The 19,246-nt window shown below is 37.9% G+C and overlaps 3 protein-coding genes and 2 non-coding genes across 5 annotated transcripts; all 5 read left to right on the top strand.

Annotated features, from left to right (window-relative positions):
- Nucleotides 1–386: 386 nt before the first annotated feature.
- On the top strand, nt 387–19,246 carry LOC140044086 (DNA oxidative demethylase ALKBH2-like). The gene is made up of 4 exons (XM_072088566.1): nt 387–801; nt 929–1,125; nt 18,607–18,749; nt 18,907–19,246. The coding sequence occupies exons 1-4, from the start codon at nt 387–389 to the stop codon at nt 19,244–19,246; spliced, it is 1,095 nt and encodes a 364-aa protein (XP_071944667.1).
- LOC140044973 (uncharacterized) lies at nt 2,251–3,957 on the top strand. Its single transcript, XM_072089693.1, has one exon. The coding sequence runs from the start codon at nt 2,968–2,970 to the stop codon at nt 3,700–3,702; it is 735 nt and encodes a 244-aa protein (XP_071945794.1). The 5' UTR covers nt 2,251–2,967; the 3' UTR covers nt 3,703–3,957.
- On the top strand, nt 7,153–8,624 carry LOC140044972 (uncharacterized; the record flags this gene model as incomplete). Its single annotated transcript, XM_072089692.1, has 1 exon — nt 7,153–8,624. A coding segment is annotated over one exon (1,047 nt), but the record flags the coding sequence as incomplete, so codon positions are not given.
- Nucleotides 13,311–13,382, top strand: Trnad-auc (transfer RNA aspartic acid (anticodon AUC)). The gene has a single exon. It is a non-coding gene; the product is annotated as a tRNA-Asp (tRNA).
- On the top strand, nt 13,675–13,746 carry Trnad-auc (transfer RNA aspartic acid (anticodon AUC)). The gene has a single exon. It is a non-coding gene; the product is annotated as a tRNA-Asp (tRNA).

Genomic DNA, 19,246 nt, shown 5'->3' with positions numbered 1-19,246 from the left:
CATTATAAGTTAAAAAATCCCCGAGTGCGGGTGTGTGTTGGGGAGGTGGGTGCATTTTAGGGCATCTGGATAATGAGTTATCAAATGATCGGGAATGTACTGTGAAGTTTTAAAACTACATAGGAAACCCGCCCGGGCGTGTATAATTGCTAGTCATCAATGTTTTAAAATACTAGAGTGCTAAAGTGAACATAATGTATGTAGGCCTATGTGCAGTTTTCTTAGAATAACATAAACAACTAAAACGAGGCCTAATCCCTTTATTATAATATCGTATAACATCAACTTGTTATTACACGAACGATTTGAGTAAAGCAGCGAAGCCGTCAACAAGTAAAACATCATTTCACTCTGCCTCAGGAATGAGCGCCAGGGATTATGCCGAAATGACCGGTGGTGAACCAAAGATTACAATAACTTCAACGAATCGGATTTTTCTGTCTGAAAAACGCCATGTAGTGGCCCAGCGCTGGGGTGAAGTTGTTTATGTATGCCTCAGAGAATTTTATCAAACAGAAGAAAATGGTGCCTTCAAATCTGGACCTCTAGGTATTAATTTACCCGTTCTGCTGTGGCAAAAACTTTTTACCAATATTGATTTAATTCTTCAAGCCCTAGCCGACTTGCAAAGAGACATTAACTTGGTGGAGGCAGTAAGAATCCCACTTTCGGACATACTACATGTGGTAGTTAGTAGCTGGAAAGAAGAGCAGTTTGTATGTATTCGCCATTGTTACCAGGCCGAAGAAGGAGGCGAGTTTAAACCCGGCAAAAAAGGTATAAACCTTCCAAAGAGACATGGTAAAAGTTAATTGAACAACACGGTGAAATTCAAAAGATGATTGAAGAGGTTGATAATGATAATGCGGTTACCGTCGATGGTGGTGGTGACGAAAACGACAACGGAGAACGTTTATTCAATTCAGAGCAAAATTACTATCCCCTGATGGGTTATCTGTGCAAAAGATAACAGGGGAAAATTTAGATTGTGATTACCTTCAACTTCTTGATAAAGGAACAGCCGATACATTGTTTAAAAAATGTGAGGAAGAGCTTGACTATTTTACCGGTGATCTTGCAAAGGTGAAAGTGTACGGAAAGTGGTTTGATATTCCTAGAAAATTAGTAATTCTCTTCGTTACGTGTTTAGAAGAGAATTTATATCTCATCGTAGTTGTACGACACGGTTTGGTATGCCGTGTGTTGTTATGCAAATGGAATTTTGCAGGTGTAGTGGGAAAGGGAGTATGTTTAGTCATTCGCGGTCAACACGTCACACTGTTAAGTTCATTACACCAGTTCGCGTTTTCCTTTTCACTATCTAATTAATTTTGTGCCGTTATGGATTTAGAACAGGGCGTAGTTGGAGACCAGGGTTACGTTGACATTGCTAGATAGAAGAGGCCGTGTCTAACATTGACAACGATCAGATTGAAAAGGCGAGGGAGCTGCTCAACGAAGGTATTAGGTTTATTGACAAACGCCAAAAAATTGTCAAAATTGCCGACAAGCATGGTTGGGATACCATACAGGCGTACGTGTCTGACGACCTTTCTAGCGATTCCGACGATGACAAGCGGAATTTAAACGGCGAGAGCGGGAGCGCAAACATAGGCGCTCTATTGGCAGCAGAGGACGCGGCAATTTTCGTTTTCAGTCCGTCGCACCAAGTTCAACGGGAGCTCTCCCAGGATTTCAGGCACCAACAGCAACCCGTGCTAACCGCAGCTACCAGGCTTGCTGGGGATGCGGCCAAGTTGACCACATCCAATACCAATGCCCTCAACGGGCAAGCAGTTCGCAGCAAGCAGGAGGAGCAAACAAGCATTAAGCAGATAAGTATTGATGACAATTAGGATATTTTTGACAACAATTACGAATATGAGACTAGTTTAGACTCTGAATTTCCCGGAGTCACAGGCCGTTTGCGCCGCTGTAGAGATTTTTGGTTAGAACACCTTAATCCACCTTTGTTTGTGATTGATATTTTAAATAAGGGTTACGTTATTCCATTTACACGTTTTCCACCCACAGTTTTTCTGACAAATAATCGTTCTAGTTTTAATCACCCCGAGTTTGTAGTCGAGGCCATTACAAAGTTGTTAAGTGTCGGTAGCATTAAAGAACACAATTCTCCGCCCTTCGTGGTCAATCCTCTCACGGTTTCTGAGGGGAAGAAGTTAAGACTAGTTTTAGATCTGCGACATGTGAACCAATACACTTTTGTTTCGAAATGTAAGTACTAGGGTCTCGTCACTCTAGCGGACATGTTTTCAAAGGGTTTTTATTTTTTCACTTTTGACCTAGAGTCCGGTTATCATCATATCGATATTTTTGAACCGCATCAGAAGTTTTTGGGGTTCAGCTGGAAGTTCGATAACCGTGTTCGTTACTTTACATGTTCCGTTCTCCCATTCTGATTAAATACGGCTAGTTATTGTTTTACGAAAATGCTGACGCCGTTGATTACCAGATGGCGATCAATGGGCCATGGCGCTATTTTGTATATTGATGATGGAATTTCGGGTCACGCTGACAAAATTTCCGCTCAAGCGGCTAGTCACATTGTTCAAAAAGATTTGGCGTCGTCTGGTTTTAAAGTTAACGTAGCAAAAAGTGATTTCATTCCCAGGCAGTCGGGTGTGTGGTTGGGCATGCTTGTAGATACTATTTCCATGCAGTTTAGCCGATAATAAGCTAGTAAAGACGCAGATTGCTATTCGAAAGTGCCTAAGTAGAAGTTCGCAACACATTCCTGTACGTGATATCGCTCGCGTCGCTGGTTTAATCATATCCGCATCGACCGCGATCGGTCGCTTATCGCGGTTGTTCACTAGACATTTGTACAGATCAATAGAATCTCGCGTTTCATGGTCGAGTAAAATTTTACTTTCAGTGGGTTCCATCAATGAGTTGCGATTCTGGCATGCTAATTTGGCGGGGGTAAACGGTCAGCCTATCAAGCCCATGGCGTGCGCAACGTCAGCAATCTATTCAGACGCAAGCGATTCAGGATTCGGCGGGTTCTCGGTACAACTGAGTGATTCGGTGTGCGCCGGGTTATGGTCTGACTCTGAGAGTAAGGAAAGTTCAACCAGCCGTGAATTAAGGGCACTTTTGTACGTACTGCGTTCATTAGGAACACAATTACGGGGCAAAAAGTTAAAATGGTATACTGATAGCCAAAACGCTTGTCGCATCATATCGGTAGGTAGTACCAACGCAAATCTACATGATTTGAGCATTGACTTATACAATTGCGGTATGGATCTTAACATCCACATCGAGCCAGAATGGCTGCCGCGCGAATTGAACTCGCGAGCCGATCAGTTGAGTAGATTCATTGATCCAGATGATTGGTCTCTTAATCGTAGCGTTTTTTCACATTTAGATAAACGATTTGGTCCGCACACAGTTGACAGATTCGCCTCGCACTATAACGCACAGTTGTCTCGTTTTAATTCACGTTTTTGGAATCCCGGTTGCGAGGCGGCGGATAGTTTGACACAAAACTGGGCTTGCGAAAATAATTGGGTTTTTCCGTCTGCTTTTATAGTCTTAAAAGCAGTGCAGCATATGAGGGAATGCAAATCTTACGGAACAGTGATTGTTCCGGAGTGGCCGTCTGCGCCGTTTTGGCCGGCTCTTTCACCAACACTGGGTTTCTTAAGGACATATTTGGTAGCACACAGTTTTGCCTAGATTAAATGATTTGTGCATTACAGGACGAGGACAGTGCCTCGCCTACAAACCAGAGAAACGATTATTTCAGAATGCGTTGCCTTTTAATTTACTCACCATGAGATTTGATTTTAGAAACGCATAAATCACATATTTTATAACTATGTTTGTATGTTTTATAGGCACAACTTGATTTGTCCCGTGTTCGGTGGTGAACGCATTTGGTTTGCGCATGTGCATAGTCATACCATCGTGGATGAGAGACATAGTTCACGAGTAACTGTGGGCGAGAGATATAGTTCACGAGTAACTAGTGTTTGGCCTACGATATGCGGCAGTGTATGGTCCACGAGCGACAAGGTTGAGCCTACGAAAGGCTTTTGTGTATACGAGATAGTAATGATCATTAGCTTACGAAGGGCTACGACCGTGTTCGAGAGGTCATTAGGCTACGGCAATTGCCGTTCATGGGTGATTCTTTTCGGTTCGATCCGATTAATGAGATATTTAAATCTTGAAAGAATTTCATTTAACTTCGATTTTGTATAGATGACAAATTTCGTTTTTGTAAAAGCACAAGTTAACGGAGTACTTACTCGAACGTTTCGATCTCTATCAGAGATCCTTCTCAACTGACTGCGGAGTGTTAATGCAGCTTGGTCATTCTTGACGTCATCTGTTGATGACGTTGTACGCCTCCGGTTGTAGGTTGGAGGTTGTGCGGGGCTCGGCCAGGTGATATGTCTATCAAATCATTGTACAAATGCGAGAGTTCGTGGGCTCCAGTGTCCCGGTTTATGGTCTTCTCTTTATTTCTCCTTATATGTAATGATTCTCTAATCTGTCTGTCTTTGCGTTTAGGCTCTTTGGTTAAGATGGTCTGTAATGGCAGATTTGTGTATGATCGAAGATGTGGATGTTCTGGAGGCCCTAGTCATTACTCCCCCCGTGTTTGTTGTAACAACTTTTTTGTGATCATTAATTCGTGTTTGTAATGCCCTCCCTGTTTCCCCAATGTAAACTTGTGGACAGTTGCGGCAGGTGACTTCGTAGATTACTCCACATGTATCCATCTTCTCGATTTTATCTTTTGGGTGGACGAGGCTATTCTTGATTTTATTTTGGGGTAGGAAATAGGTTCCGACATTGTGATAGGAGAGAGTGCGTCGTATTCTTTCTGCCATTCCTTTTACATAGGGGATTCCTATGCTACCTCGCATCTTGATCTTTTCCTTCTGTGGTTCGTGTCCTTTGTTCTTTTTTCTTTTTCGGTTTTCCATAAATCTCTGGAAGGACCACTCTGGATACTGGCAGTTGTGTAACGCTTTCTTGATGTTATCCATCTCAACTTTCCTCAAATCCATATCTCCCACTACCTTCTCAGTTCTGTCCACAAGCGTGTTTATAAGCCCAAGTTTGTGTTCGAGTGGATGATGTGAGTTGAAATGTAAATATTGGTCTGTGTGAGTGGGCTTCCGATAGACTGAGGTGGTAACTGTTCCATTGTCATTGAGTGTGATGAGCATGTCCAGGAAAGGTATTGTGTTGTTTGTCATCGATTCTGTGGTGAACTTGATATTGTCAGTTATATCGATGTTATTAAGATGTGTGTTAAATGTATGTACTGTACCTATGGGGATGATAGCTAATACATCATCAACGTATCGTTTCCAATACACAGGCTTGATGTTAGTGGGTGCCGTGTTTATGGCTTGATGTTCGAGCCACTCTAGATACAAGTTCGCCAATATAGGACTTATTGGGCTTCCCATAGCAATGCCTTGTATTTGCCTATAAATGTTACCATTGAACGAGAAATAGGTTTTGTTCACAATTAAACCGAGGAGCTCCATTATGTCTGTCACATGTAGTTTAGTTCTATCCAGAAGTGTCGGATCTGTTGTTAGGCGATTTTCGACAACTTTGAGGGCCTCTTCTACTGGTGTTTTTGTAAACAGAGATACTACGTCAAACGAGACAAATGTTTCACTTGGTTTGACTATTATTTATTTTAGTTCACTCGCCAACTCTCCTGAGTAAGTTACATGATGTTCTGTGTTTCCGACAAGCGGACCCAGGATTTTGGTGAGGAATTGTGCAACGGTGTAAAAAACGGTGTTGATGTTATCTACTATAGGTCTTAATGGCCAATTTGGTTTATGTATCTTCGGAAGACAATACAACCTAGGTACAATTTCAGCCGTGGGAAACAGCCATTCTTTCTCTCTGTAGTTGATTTTTTTTTCTTTGAACAACCTGCCTATGATGTTGACCACTTTTCGTTTATAGTTTTGTGTTGGATTACGTTTTAGCAGTTCGTAAACATTAGTGTCGCTCACCATGGTTCCCACTTTATCTTTGTAATCATTAGTATTTAGGATGACAGTAGATCTACCTTTATCCGCTGGGAGAATAAGAATAGATTTATCTTTCTTCAAGTTGTTTATGGCCTTTCGTTCTTTGGGGGTTAAATTTGAAGGTGGTAGAGTGGTAGATTTTACAATAGCTACAATTTTACTGCGAACGGTGTCTTGTTCTTCCAGGGGGACGAGATCAGCCGCTTTTTCAGCCGCTACTATGAGATCGTCAATGGGCATGGATCGTGGGCTCGCCGCATAGTTCAATCCCCTTGGTAATGCTGATATTTCGTCCTCACTAACCAACTTACTAGACAGATTTACCACCCATTTTTCTCTTAAGATCTTACCGGATAAATCCTGTTCTTGATGTAAATCTCTAGCTGCGTTTTCTGCTTTGTTTTTCCACCACAACAGTTTGTTTTGTTGTCGTGATCGGCATTTTAAGAATTCCGCTTCACACACTTTGTTTACGTGATTACATACATTGGTATTCCCTCCGTTGGGAATTAGCGATACGATTTCCTCATTTAAATCTTTCTTTTTGCCTTCTAACTGTGTGATTTTGTTGGTGGTGATTCTTATTCTCTCACGTAAAAGCTGTCTTTCTGCATGTTTTATTATTTCCTCTGCTTTAGACGATTTAATCGGTCGATATAATTTCAGGCTCGGAGGGGTAATGTCCAACCGCTTACAATGAAGGGAGAATACCCGGTGATTTCTCTGCCGTGAAATTTTCTTCGCGATATTTTCCTGTTTGCGTACGATGTTGATGGTTTATTGACCATATTTTTCTCTTAAATCTTGAAAGAATTTCATTTAGCTTCGATTTTGTATAGATGACAAATTTCGTTTTTGTAAAAGCACAAGTTAACGGAGTACTTACTCGAACGTTTCGATCTCTATCAGAGATCCTTCTCAACTGACTGCGGAGTGTTAATGCAGCTTGGTCATTCTTGACGTCATCTGTTGATGACGTTGTACGCCTCCGGTTGTAGGTTGGAGATATTTAAAGCTCAATATAGTTTCGTATGTTGATAGCCTCTTGAGAGGGGGAAATCTTTTTGTTGGTTTGTCTAGTTGAGGGTGTGCATGCATCGTGTCTTTGACCTAATTTACCTGTCTGGTTTCCTTTTTCGTTTCAGACGTGCTCAGCAGTGGGGTCTGGAGCGAGTTTGAAGCTGATAGTAACATCAGCAACAATGAGTATCTTTCAGGTCTGGTCTCTTCACTCAAAGAGTCGGTGTTGGCTTCAAAGGCCGGGTCTACTACAAGCAAATACAGCGGAGGTTGGAAGCGATGGAAGGTCTTTGCGGTGCAGTTTAAGCTGCAAGTATTTCAGGTTAAACCTACAGAATTGGCCTTATACATCGAACACCTCAAGTTTTCTGCGTCATCAGTTTCGCCAATCAATTCTGCCATTTACAGCATACGATGGGCTCATAACCTGGCCGGTATTTCACCCCCTACGGACAGCAATTTCTTGAAGTCGGCCATTGAAGGCAGTCGCCGTAAGCTTGCAAAGCGCAGGTCGCTAAAGGCACCAATATCTTCAGAGGTCCTTTCAACGTTGGTCGCTGCCAAGGGTAGTTTAAGCGCTTCAGTCATCGACCTCAGGCTGCTTTTTATTTGTTTAGTGTCATTCTCTGGGATGTTACGATGTGATGAGGTAATTAATTTACGTTTGCGTGACATATCAATTTTCAAGGATCACATGGCCGTGTTCATAGCCAAAAGGAAAAACGACCAGTTTCGAGAAGGGCATTCGGTCTTTATCGCCAGGTCAGGCAAGCCCACATGTCCAGTCGCCATGGCTGAACGTTATATTGCCGCTCTCGGTGTTTCTTCACCATCCCATCCTTTAATTTGCGGTTTTCGTCGTTCAAAAAGTCACGGTCTTAAGCCCACGGCTAAGGCAATATGTTATACGACCGCTCGGGATTTGATTCTGGCGGGTCTATCACAATACGTGGACGATCCCAAAGCTTTGGGCACCCATAGCTTGAGAGCAGGGGGAGCAACCGAGGCTGCTTCTACGGGTTCCGTCAATGAAAGATGCATCACTCGCCAAGGGGGATGGAAATCGTCTACCTCAAAGGATATGTACGTTAAGGACTCGCTTTCTAACAGGTTATCTGTGTCACGAGCTATGAAGCTCTGAATTGCTACTATTTGTATTTTTATTGGGTATTTGTTGTGTTCTACCTTGGGTTTAAAATAAAGTTTCTTTTAGTTTTACCCATAATCCGAACTTTTTCGCTCGCAACGGTTATGGTAGTTGGCGTGTGTAGCCGCACCTGCCCAGAATAAATGTTTTTCAAACAGATAGTTTGTTTTTGTTGGTTCTTGTATAGGGTTAACGGGGACTGAGATGAGATTTAGTAATTCTCTTCGTTACGTGTTTAGAAGAGAATTTATATCTCATCGTAGTTGTACGACACGGTTTGGTATGCCGTGTGTTGTTATGCAAATGGGCTTGTGCAGGTGTAGTGGGAAAGGGAGTATGTTTAGTCATTCGCGGTCAACACGTCACACTGTTAAGTTTTTGTTAATATTCTTATATTAGAAGTTGCCTAGTATTGTATTATTTTTCTGTCATACCACATCATACGGTAGCGAAATACCCGTTTCATGCACGGTATCGCATGGTAATATGTTATGTATTATTTCCAGTCGCTCTCGACCTTGGAGTTTTTCAATGTCATTCAACGTACTGTGCACTCGGTCGCCACCACGGGGCCGGATAGGAATTTTCAGAGATTTTTCCCCGATTCAATCATTTCCGGGGTTTTTCGCGCCGCGGCTCTAGCCAGCTATGTCCCAGAAGGACACATTCATTAATAAGCTGTTTCATAGCGGTAGCTTTAGTATCTAAGGCTGACAGTTTGTGAATTTGGAAAACTCGACTATAATTTATAGGTAGCTGCTGGACCCAAAACACGTCTGGGAGAAGAGAGTCTATATGAAAGCCTTCGCTGATAATACAGTATTAGAGAGTTTACGAAACACGACGGGAGCTCAGACAAACGAGTGATTGACAGTGATAGCCACGCCCACTGGCGACACTGCGCCTGCGTAAGTAATTTCACCAGTTGTCGTCTGGTAGAAGACAACTGCAAAATTGCTGTTTTGCAGTTCACAGTGCACGAATAAAAAACACAAACAATGACTTCTCAATTAGCTGCCCAAAGTATGTATATTTGGTTATGTTTATATTTAAAATGATCATCAATTAAATAATGGGATCCTAAATAATGTTTGCATCGATTTCTGATTTATGACCTAATTTAATAATAGATAAAATTATCACTTAAAATAAAGTGCCATTTGCTGCCTAAACTAAAAGTAGGCTAGGCCTAGCCTACTAGGCCTAGCCTAGGCCTAGAAAGAATAGGCCGCACCTAGGCCTAGTAGCTATATACTATCTAGGCCTAGGCTACTAGGCCTAACTAAACTACGGCCTATTCTATGCCTGGTCCTCCTAGAGGCCTAGCTAGGCTGGGAAGGCCCTCTATTTTTTAACCTCCTATTCATAATGCCATGCTCGTAGGTAGGCCTAGGCCCCTACTAGGCCAGGCCTAGCTAGGCTAGGCCTAATTGTTTTTTTAAAATATAGGTAGGCCTAGCCTAGCCTAGGCCTATATATTTTTGTGGCAATACAAGTTGAATATATGTTTAGCCTGGCTAGCATTAGACTAGCCTCTAAGGGTAGGCTAGGCCACCTAGGTAGGTTCTACTAGGCCTATGCCTAGTAGTAGTACAGTACTAGCTATATGCTAGTAGGCCCAAGCAAGACACACAAAGTTAGCTTTTGGCGCAACCCATCCTACTTCTACTCTAGAGACTAGCTAGGTCATACCAGTCATTTTTCATCCAGACCTGTCTACATTGGTTTTACCTAGGCCCTAGACTTGGTTTGAGGCCTAGCCTACTATAATATACTTAGCTATAACAACATCAATGACAGAATACTTTTATTCTGTAGTGTTATTGATTGATATTACATACATTTTTTATCCTATTTTAGCAAAAAAAATATCTCCAACTAAGAAGTGGTCTCCATAAAAGGATGACCAGTTAGTGAAGGAAATGATTACATTGGATCCTTTCCAGTACAGAGAAAGAACGCAGCAACGCGGAAAAGTATGGAAAGACATTGCAGGCAATCTTTCACCATCTTTCGACTTTAACTTAGATGGAAGAAATGTAAGGGATAGATGGAATCTATTAAAGGACAAGTTGAAGGCAAAATTGAGTAATGAGATAAGAGGGTCTGGTATCTCTCCACCAGCATTATCAGAAACAGAAGCTGCAATAGAAGATTTGCTAAGTCAAGTCAGGAGAAAGATGCCTTAAACATAAGATCAGAGAGTAGTGATGCAGCCGCAGCACGAGCTGCAGGTGAAGAGCTAAGGAAGCGCTCATTAGAGACATTTCAGACTAAATCAAGGTAAATTGATCTTGAAGACATATTTAATCCATTTTTGACATGTTTTTACTAATAAAAGTAAAGCAATACAAAGACAAAAATGTAGACAGAGATGATGTAATTAAAACTTGATCTCATACTACAATATGTATGGTAAGCAGTACGTAGACAAAACCATTTCTATCTGTCTATATAATGTACATGATATCATGTTGTCTATTTTTTCCCAAAACTAAGTATACCAATAATTATGAGCAGTCATAGTTTATTGTACATGAAAAAGAATTGCACAATATTATTATTTGGACATATATTTTTATTTTTATATATTAACAGAGAGGTAAATGCCAAACAAAGCAGAGCAAGTAGTACCATGGAATTTTTAAAAGTGAAAATGGAGAGTGATGCTGCTGCTAAGAAGAAAGCTGAAGAGATGCAATCAAGTATGTTGTTGATGATGAAACAACAAATGGAATTAACTCGTCAACAGATACAAAATCAAAACGTTCAAATGAATAAACAAATGGAGCTCATGAGATGTAGACGGAAATCTGTAAAATCTTGTTCAATAAATAATAACTTCGTTTTTGCTGTCAACCAGGCCGGTATTATAATAAGTCACTGTCAAATAATCATTCGATAATGGTCAAAACTTTATTTTGGCTCTGTCAACATAAAGGGAGGTATTTACAATGACTTTCTTTTGACTGTCAATCTAGGCCAATGTTATAATAATACGCCGTCAGATATTAAATCATTGAAACAGTCCTGGTAAATTTTTTTTGGTTATCAGATGCCGTGGGAGGGTCCAATCAATTATCGTCAGAAGGTGAACAATCAGTCTAGGTAGCAGCAGCAGATTATTAGGAACGCCTGCTCCATTAATAATTTTTACATTATCTATTTGTTTATTAGCCTTCTCCTAACACAATTATATTTTCTTTAAAAAAGGTTTATAAGTGGTTTCAACATTTATGATAGTAATGTCACAGTTCTGTGTCTGGACGCAAGTTCATAGACCTACTAGTTATATTATTCATATTAACTGATACTTACTCTTCATTTACCGTAAAGTTCAGTTTTAATGAAATATATAATATAAATTGGCTTCGTAACAATTAATTAGTGTTGAAAAGGTTAGTTTTTTGGTGATAGGTGAAAATGACATGTAACTTCGTGATCAATTTATTTTTTTGGTATAAAGGCCCAATTACACTATGACGATAATGACGGACGATAAATATATAGCATGCATTTTCTTTACATAAACCAAAAGAAATTAGAAAGGTTTTCGTTCTAGACCTATAGGATAATCATTTATGCTGTCTTTGATAAAAATAATGTTTTTCAAATTCCAATCAAATGACGTCATGATAAATAAAAACAATAAAATCGCTGTATTGTCACGATATTATTGGTCTTACTAATCATGACGTCATTTGATTGGACGTGTGAAAATATAATTTTCATCAAAGGAATTGTTTATATTTATTTTGGTTTATGTATTAAAAATGCACATTTGTCTATTTATCGTCAATCGTTATCGTCCTAGTGTAATGGGCCTTATGCTGTAAATGTTCAATTAATTGATCATTCCGATTTTATTAGTTGGACTCTTGCACAGTTGCTGTCTAATCGTTGTTGTGTAATATCATTTCGAACCATATTAAAATCATAAAGAGATTCATATTCCTTAACATGTGGCTGTGCATGGAAGTCCGGTCTACAAAAACTCGGGCCCGGGATGATTGTTATTGGGCCTGAAAGTGTTGGTGAATTCATAATTATACTTAATATTATATTTAATGGGGCGACTTTTTCTCATTCTCACAGATTTCCTCATCTTTATCGTTTCAAATTAATTAATTAAATTTCAGTATATCACCGGGCGGTTTAGAATTAATGTTCATTGCCTAATGTGTTTATACTGTATATATAAAAGTATCTCTTCGGAGATCCCGCCTCGTGTATAAAAATACTGAAAGATGAGGGCGTATCAATTTGATCTCGGGTTCGCGTGCGTACAACTGAGGACTAGTGCTGTTCCGCCGTACCACGACGAGAATGTTAAAGAGTCGCTATCCAATCGAGTTTGAACAATACCATGAAAGCCCCAGTGGTCTAATGGTTAGGACATCTGCATATCAAGCAGGCGGTCCGGGTTCGAGTCTCGGTTGGGGCGACTTTTTCTCATTCTCACAGATTTCCTCATCTTTATCGTTTCAAATTAATTAATTAAATTTCAGTATATCACCGGGCGGTTTAGAATTAATGTTCATTGCCTAATGTGTTTATACTGTATATATAAAAGTATCTCTTCGGAGATCCCGCCTCGTGTATAAAAATACTGAAAGATGAGGGCGTATCAATTTGATCTCTGGTGCGCGTGCGTACAACTGAGGACTAGTGCTGTTCCGCCGTACCACGCCGAGAATGTTAAAGAGTCGCTATCCAATCGAGTTTGAACAATACCATGAAAGCCCCAGTGGTCTAATGGTTAGGACATCTGCATATCAAGCAGGCGGTCCGAGTTCGAGTCTCGGTTTGGGCGAATTTTTCTCATTCTCACAGATTTCCTCATCTTTATCGTTTCAAATTAATTAATTAAATTTCAGTATATCACCGGGCGGTTTAGAATTAATGTTCATTGCCTAATGTGTTTATATATATAAAAGTATCTCTTCGGAGATCCCGCCTCGTTTATAAAAATACTGAAAGATGAGGGCGTATCAATTTGATCTCTGGTGCGCGTGCGTACAACTGAAGACTAGTGCTGTTCCGCCGTACCACGCCGAGAATGTTAAAGAGTCGCTATCCAATCGAGTTTGAACAATACCATGAAAGCCCCAGTGGTCTAATGGTTAGGACATCTGCATATCAAGCAGGCGGTCCGAGTTCGAGTCTCGGTTGGGGCGACTTTTTCTCATTCTCACAGATTTCCTCATCTTTATCGTTTCAAATTAATTAATTAAATTTCAGTATATCACCGGGCGGTTTAGAATTAATGTTCATTGCCTAATGTGTTTATATATATAAAAGTATCTCTTCGGAGATCCCGCCTCGTGTATAAAAATACTGAAAGATGAGGGCGTATCAATTTGATCTCTGGTGCGCGTGTGTACAACTGAGGACTAGTGCTGTTCCGCCGTACCACGCCGAGAATGTTAAAGAGTCGCTATCCAATCGAGTTTGAACAATACCATGAAAGCCCCAGTGGTCTAATGGTTAGGACATCTGCATATCAAGCAGGCGGTCCGAGTTCGAGTCTCGGTTGGGGCGACTTTTTCTCATTCTCACAGATTTCCTCATCTTTATCGTTTCAAATTAATTAATTAAATTTCAGTATATCACCGGGCGGTTTAGAATTAATGTTCATTGCCTAATGTGTTTATATATATATATATATATATATATATATATATATATATATATATATATATATATATATATATATATATACTCAGGTTGAAATTTTCAGACCGTTTGGATAGAGTGCTCAATACCAAGGTAGAGCATAAAATAATAAATAAAATAACAGCAGAAAACTTGGTTACTTCATTGTTTTAATCACTACAAATTTGTTTTGTACGACCAGCATGTAGCTGGCCGCACTCTTCAGGTGAAATATAAAACATATGTTATGTTTTATATTTCACCTGAAGAGTGCGGCCAGCTACATGCTGGTCGTACGAAACAAATTTGTAGTGATTAAAACAATGAAGTAACCAAGTTTTCTGCTGTTATTTTATATATATATATATATATATATATATATATATATATATATATATATACATATATAATTATATTATTATACAATTGAAAGCAAAACCCGTTGAATCTCAAATCATTAGGACTAGAAATTTGGCTTATCAATCAAATAAATATCGTTCAAAATGAAACTCCAACCTCTCTAATCAAAAGATTGAACTCGAAACTTACCGTTTTTTTTAATTGGGTATGTTGAAACATTTCAATATTCATTTAAAAAAGTACATTAATTATGGTATTGATCAGTGGCTATAGAGGCGTAAAAACCCTCGGTCAATATCATGTAAAATGCACTGTGGAAGGGTCATTATTAAGACTGCAAAATTGGGCTTTTCAACAAATAAATACTTTCGTTCAAAATGTAAAATCAAGGCTGAAAAATTGGGCTTATCAACAACAAAATATTTTATTATTAGACGCGATAACATCAAGGATAATCAGTATAATTATTAATATAGCCACTGTTACTAGTTTTATTCTACATGCTAAAGTAAATAAAAATCCACTAGAAAACAAACAAGTCTGAATGTTATGCTTATTAGCCATGTTATGTTTGTTACTGTAGGCCTATGATTGTTTGCAATGTCCACATATTATTTCCGTGGGCATATCCATAGTGTATCACTCACAAAAAAGACGTGTGAGGTTCTTTCTTTAGATTTTGAAGAATGATTTGTGTTACAGGTTGACACATGAGTCAAATGCTCAAGATATTGGCTAACGCCATGGGACCCTTGGCTTATCAATGAATAATAAATACAGTACTAGGCCTACTTTCGTTCAATTGAAATCGGAATCTGACTGTTTAATTAAATTGGGTGTGATTAGGCCTAAACAAATAATAATAAGGTACAATAAAAACAAATGCATCAGAGGCGTAAAGAACCCACGGTCAATATCATGTAGAATGTATATGGTATAAGCACTTTGGAAGGGGTCATTGTTATTCAACTGGAAAATTCGGCTTATCAACAAATAAATAATTTCGTTTAAAATGTAAAATAAGACTGCAAAATTGGGCTTATCAACAAATAAATACTTTCGTTCAAAATGTAAAATAAGACTGCACAATTGGGCTTATCAACAAATAAAATACTTTTTTTTTCAAAATGTAAAATTAAGACTGGAAAATTGGGCTTATAAACAAATAAATACTTATTTTCAAAATGTAAGAAAACATTTTTTAAATACAATCCTTAAGCTCTGTCTATACTATCAAACTAAATATGATGTGCCCATATTATATAGACATGACGATGTCATATCACTACGATATTCGGGCATATCACTACCATAATTATTTTGGCACATCACACTTTTTTTGTTAAACTAGTTGGGACAGTGTAGACACAGAACTATGTGATCGAAACATAAGTCGGAATTGGACTGACGCGATTGATTTAATTGGGTATTTTTATTAATGTAATGATTCATTAAAAACTATAATACCGATACGCGTTTGGTATTGATCAATGGTGTAAAAAACCCTGAGAAATAATGTTATATTAACGCGATTTGTTGGTGATTGCTTAGCAATAATACAACCCATATTTATTTATTTATTTATTTATTCTGGTTTATTAAAAACAAAGACATGGCAGTACAAAACTGAATTGCGTCCAGTAACATAAACATTAAAAATATATCAAAAACGAGCAAGATTTACACAAACATCCAATATAAAAATATATATATATATATATACAAAATGCATAAAAAAAAAAATAAAGAATATACAATTACAAATTTACAAAGATATATATCAAAAACGAGCAAAATTACACAACCATCTAAAATAAAAATATATATATACACATAAATTCATAAAAAAAATAAAATAAAGAATATACAATTACAAATTTAAAAACTGCGAGTAAAATTATTAATTATCCGTAGGCCTATCAAAATTAAGAATTTATAATATTATTATAAATACCTATTACAAATCCATTCATATAACTTTTCATCGCGAACCGAAAATGTATAAATGTTATTCTACAGACAGTAATTATATATTCAAAAGCCATATTATTATTATTATCAACTAGATGGTACGCTCGCTTCGCTCGCGTACCATCTAGGTCGTGCCCACAGATGGTTCTCGAATACTAATAATGTCAGCGTTAAAAAACTGGCGATTTCAAATGTACGTACCGCAGGACAATAATACATGTCGTTTACAGGAACGAATAAAATAGACACTGTGATTTATGTACTCAACTAAAATTAGCACCCTAGGAATTACTTCCGAAAAAGAAACTTGTCACAAAATGAGACCAATTGTTTAAGTCAAATTTAAACAAACTTAATTTGTGTTTTATATGTAACATTAGGGTTGAGGGATGGGGAAGAGGATGGTGCAAAGAGGAACATTCTTTATTTATTTAGTAACGAAATATTAATTGTTTTCATGTTTTACAAATAATATACCACTAAACACAGTAAAACATTGCGATGTAATACTTTTTTGAAACTATCACCGTCATAGTCGATTGAAAAGTACAGTACGTGTAACGACACATCACTACGACGTGTATATGTTTATATAATGTATAACAATTTGTGAAAACCACCTCTATTCGGGACAAATCATAAATTCGATTTAATCTTCAATAAATATTAAATTATCTAACTCAACTTAATTAGTAGGCCTAATGGTTTTTAATTGTTTCTTAGAGCTAATTCATACTTAAGTTGGTTCCTACCCTACCCACCAAAGTTGTTCTGCGTTTAGGGCATGTGATGCACTGTAGGCCTATCCTCTACTGGCTTTACAACGCTACTCATGCCAGTGAGGGAAGGGTGATGATGTGGGTGGTTTAACTGCAATAATAAAGATTTGTACATAAATATACTGCGACTGAAAACGCTAGCTCATTATCCGTTTAAACAAAATTATATCCAACCTCTGCAGCACAGATTGAAAAAAAAAATGGATCGAATTTCTGTTATGAGTATACAGTACTTTCCTTTACGACGCCTGAGGGAATAGAAACTTGTGGAACGACACAGAGATTGGAATGTTCCATTCTTCGCAAATCAATACATTTGTATAAACGTATATTAAATCTATCAAAATAGTATTTTTTAAAGAAAATCGGCCTGTCTTCAACATTATGATACTGTACTCGAGCTGTTCAACCGGTTTTCAGCTATTAAAAACAATTATCGTAGGAGGAGATAGGAAAATGCGAAGCCTCCTCGCATTTTTGTGGCGGGTATTTTTCAAGATGGAAATCCATTAGACAGTGTATACCACGATCGGAAAACACCCCTATTTGGGGCAAATCGTTGAACCTAAATTCGTTTTAATCGTCAATAACTAATTATCTAACTTAATTTAATTAGTAAACAGGGTTACATCAGGTGGTTAAAATCAGTACCGAAAGTACGAACCAACTTTATATACCATCGAGTAAAAATTCTAAAAGTAAGGCACGATTTACCGAATTTTGCCCTTACGTAAATTTATATATAGATACCTAAATGCGATAGTAATAACCACATAAACATACATTATTCCCAATACAAGTGTGTGCGTTTAATTCTAGAAAGAAACGACTGTGCTGACAGGCCAATGACATAAATCACAAGTAAAGTCCCAATTGTTCACTTGCGTTTTGATTGGCCAACATATTATATTAGATTAATGAAGACTGTTCTTACAACTGTCCAGTCAAAAAGTTACGCGGCGTTTTTTGTAAGAAATATTTCTTGTTATTCTTTGTTTTTCGTCTATCCCAAGGTTAAGAGTGATTTAGAAAGATGTTAGGTTATTGTTAGCATACGTTTTCTTTCGGCGCCGTGAATTTGCGTTCACATGTAACAGGTCTTCACTGATGTAATAATTGATTTAACAAAAGGCACTTAAGATGTTTAAATTTAATTTCATGCATATTATTATTATTTAGGCCTACATTATAAAATAGGTTCAATAGAAAGTAAAAAGATACAAGGCTATTCAATTTTAATTTTGCTTACATTTCCTTGGCATCTGAAACGAAGATTGTAATTAGTTTTGTTGGTTTGTTATTTATGTGCAACGGTTATGGTGTGTGGCCGCACCTGCCCAGAATAAATGTTTTTCAAACAGATAGTTTGTTTTTGTTGGTTCTTGTATGGGGTTAACGGGGACTGAGATGAGATCAGGTTAGTTCCATTATTTTTTTATCCGTGGTTTTGTATTAATGACTTGTTAATTACTTGTAGGCCTATATCGTTTCCTTTGTTTTTCTTTATTTACCGCTGGGTAGCTATAGGTGTAATTTACTCTTTTACTGTAAATTATTTTATTTGTGCGTGTTCATTTACATCTCGCCAAATAAGATTCTTAAATTACTATGTAATGTATGGTTTTCCCCTCTGCAGGTTTCGTTTGGCGATTCGGGCTTAACTTACAAATATTCAGGCAATACAGTACCAGCTTTACCGTGGCCACCATTCCTGAAAGATCTCCGCGATCTTTTAAAAACGGTTACAGGACATTACTTCAATTTTGTCTTGGTCAATCGGTAAATATTCTTGTTTATTATTTTGTTTGTTTTAATTCTATTGTGCAAGTGTTATTTTACTTACATACATCCCCCCTCCCCCAATGGATAATAATAATAATAATAATCTCATGTTAAAATACTTTATTTTCTATTGTATTTTGTCGTTACTCTATAGATATGCTACTGGCAGTGATTACATTGGCGAACACAAAGATGATGAAAAAGACATGAATAACTTTAGTCCAATCGCCTCTGTATCATTGGGGCAAACACGTATGTTTAGATTTCGACATGGTGATGCGCGAGGTAAGAGTCCCAAAAGAATAATTAAGCCAGTAACTGTTGATCTTAAACACGGTACATTATTAATGATGAATTATCCCACTAATGAGTACTGGTACCATTCACTGCCTAAAAATCAATCCATCAAGCTACCAAGAATAAATCTTACGTTTAGAGAGATATATATATATAGCAGCAAAAAACATCAACCAATCACAAATCTGAGCTACTAG

This window comes from Antedon mediterranea, chromosome 3, assembly GCF_964355755.1.
Source record: "Antedon mediterranea chromosome 3, ecAntMedi1.1, whole genome shotgun sequence".
NCBI classification, from domain to species: domain Eukaryota; kingdom Metazoa; phylum Echinodermata; class Crinoidea; order Comatulida; family Antedonidae; genus Antedon; species Antedon mediterranea.
Note: the sequence above shows the minus strand (reverse complement) of the source record. Positions and strands in the feature narration are given on the sequence as shown.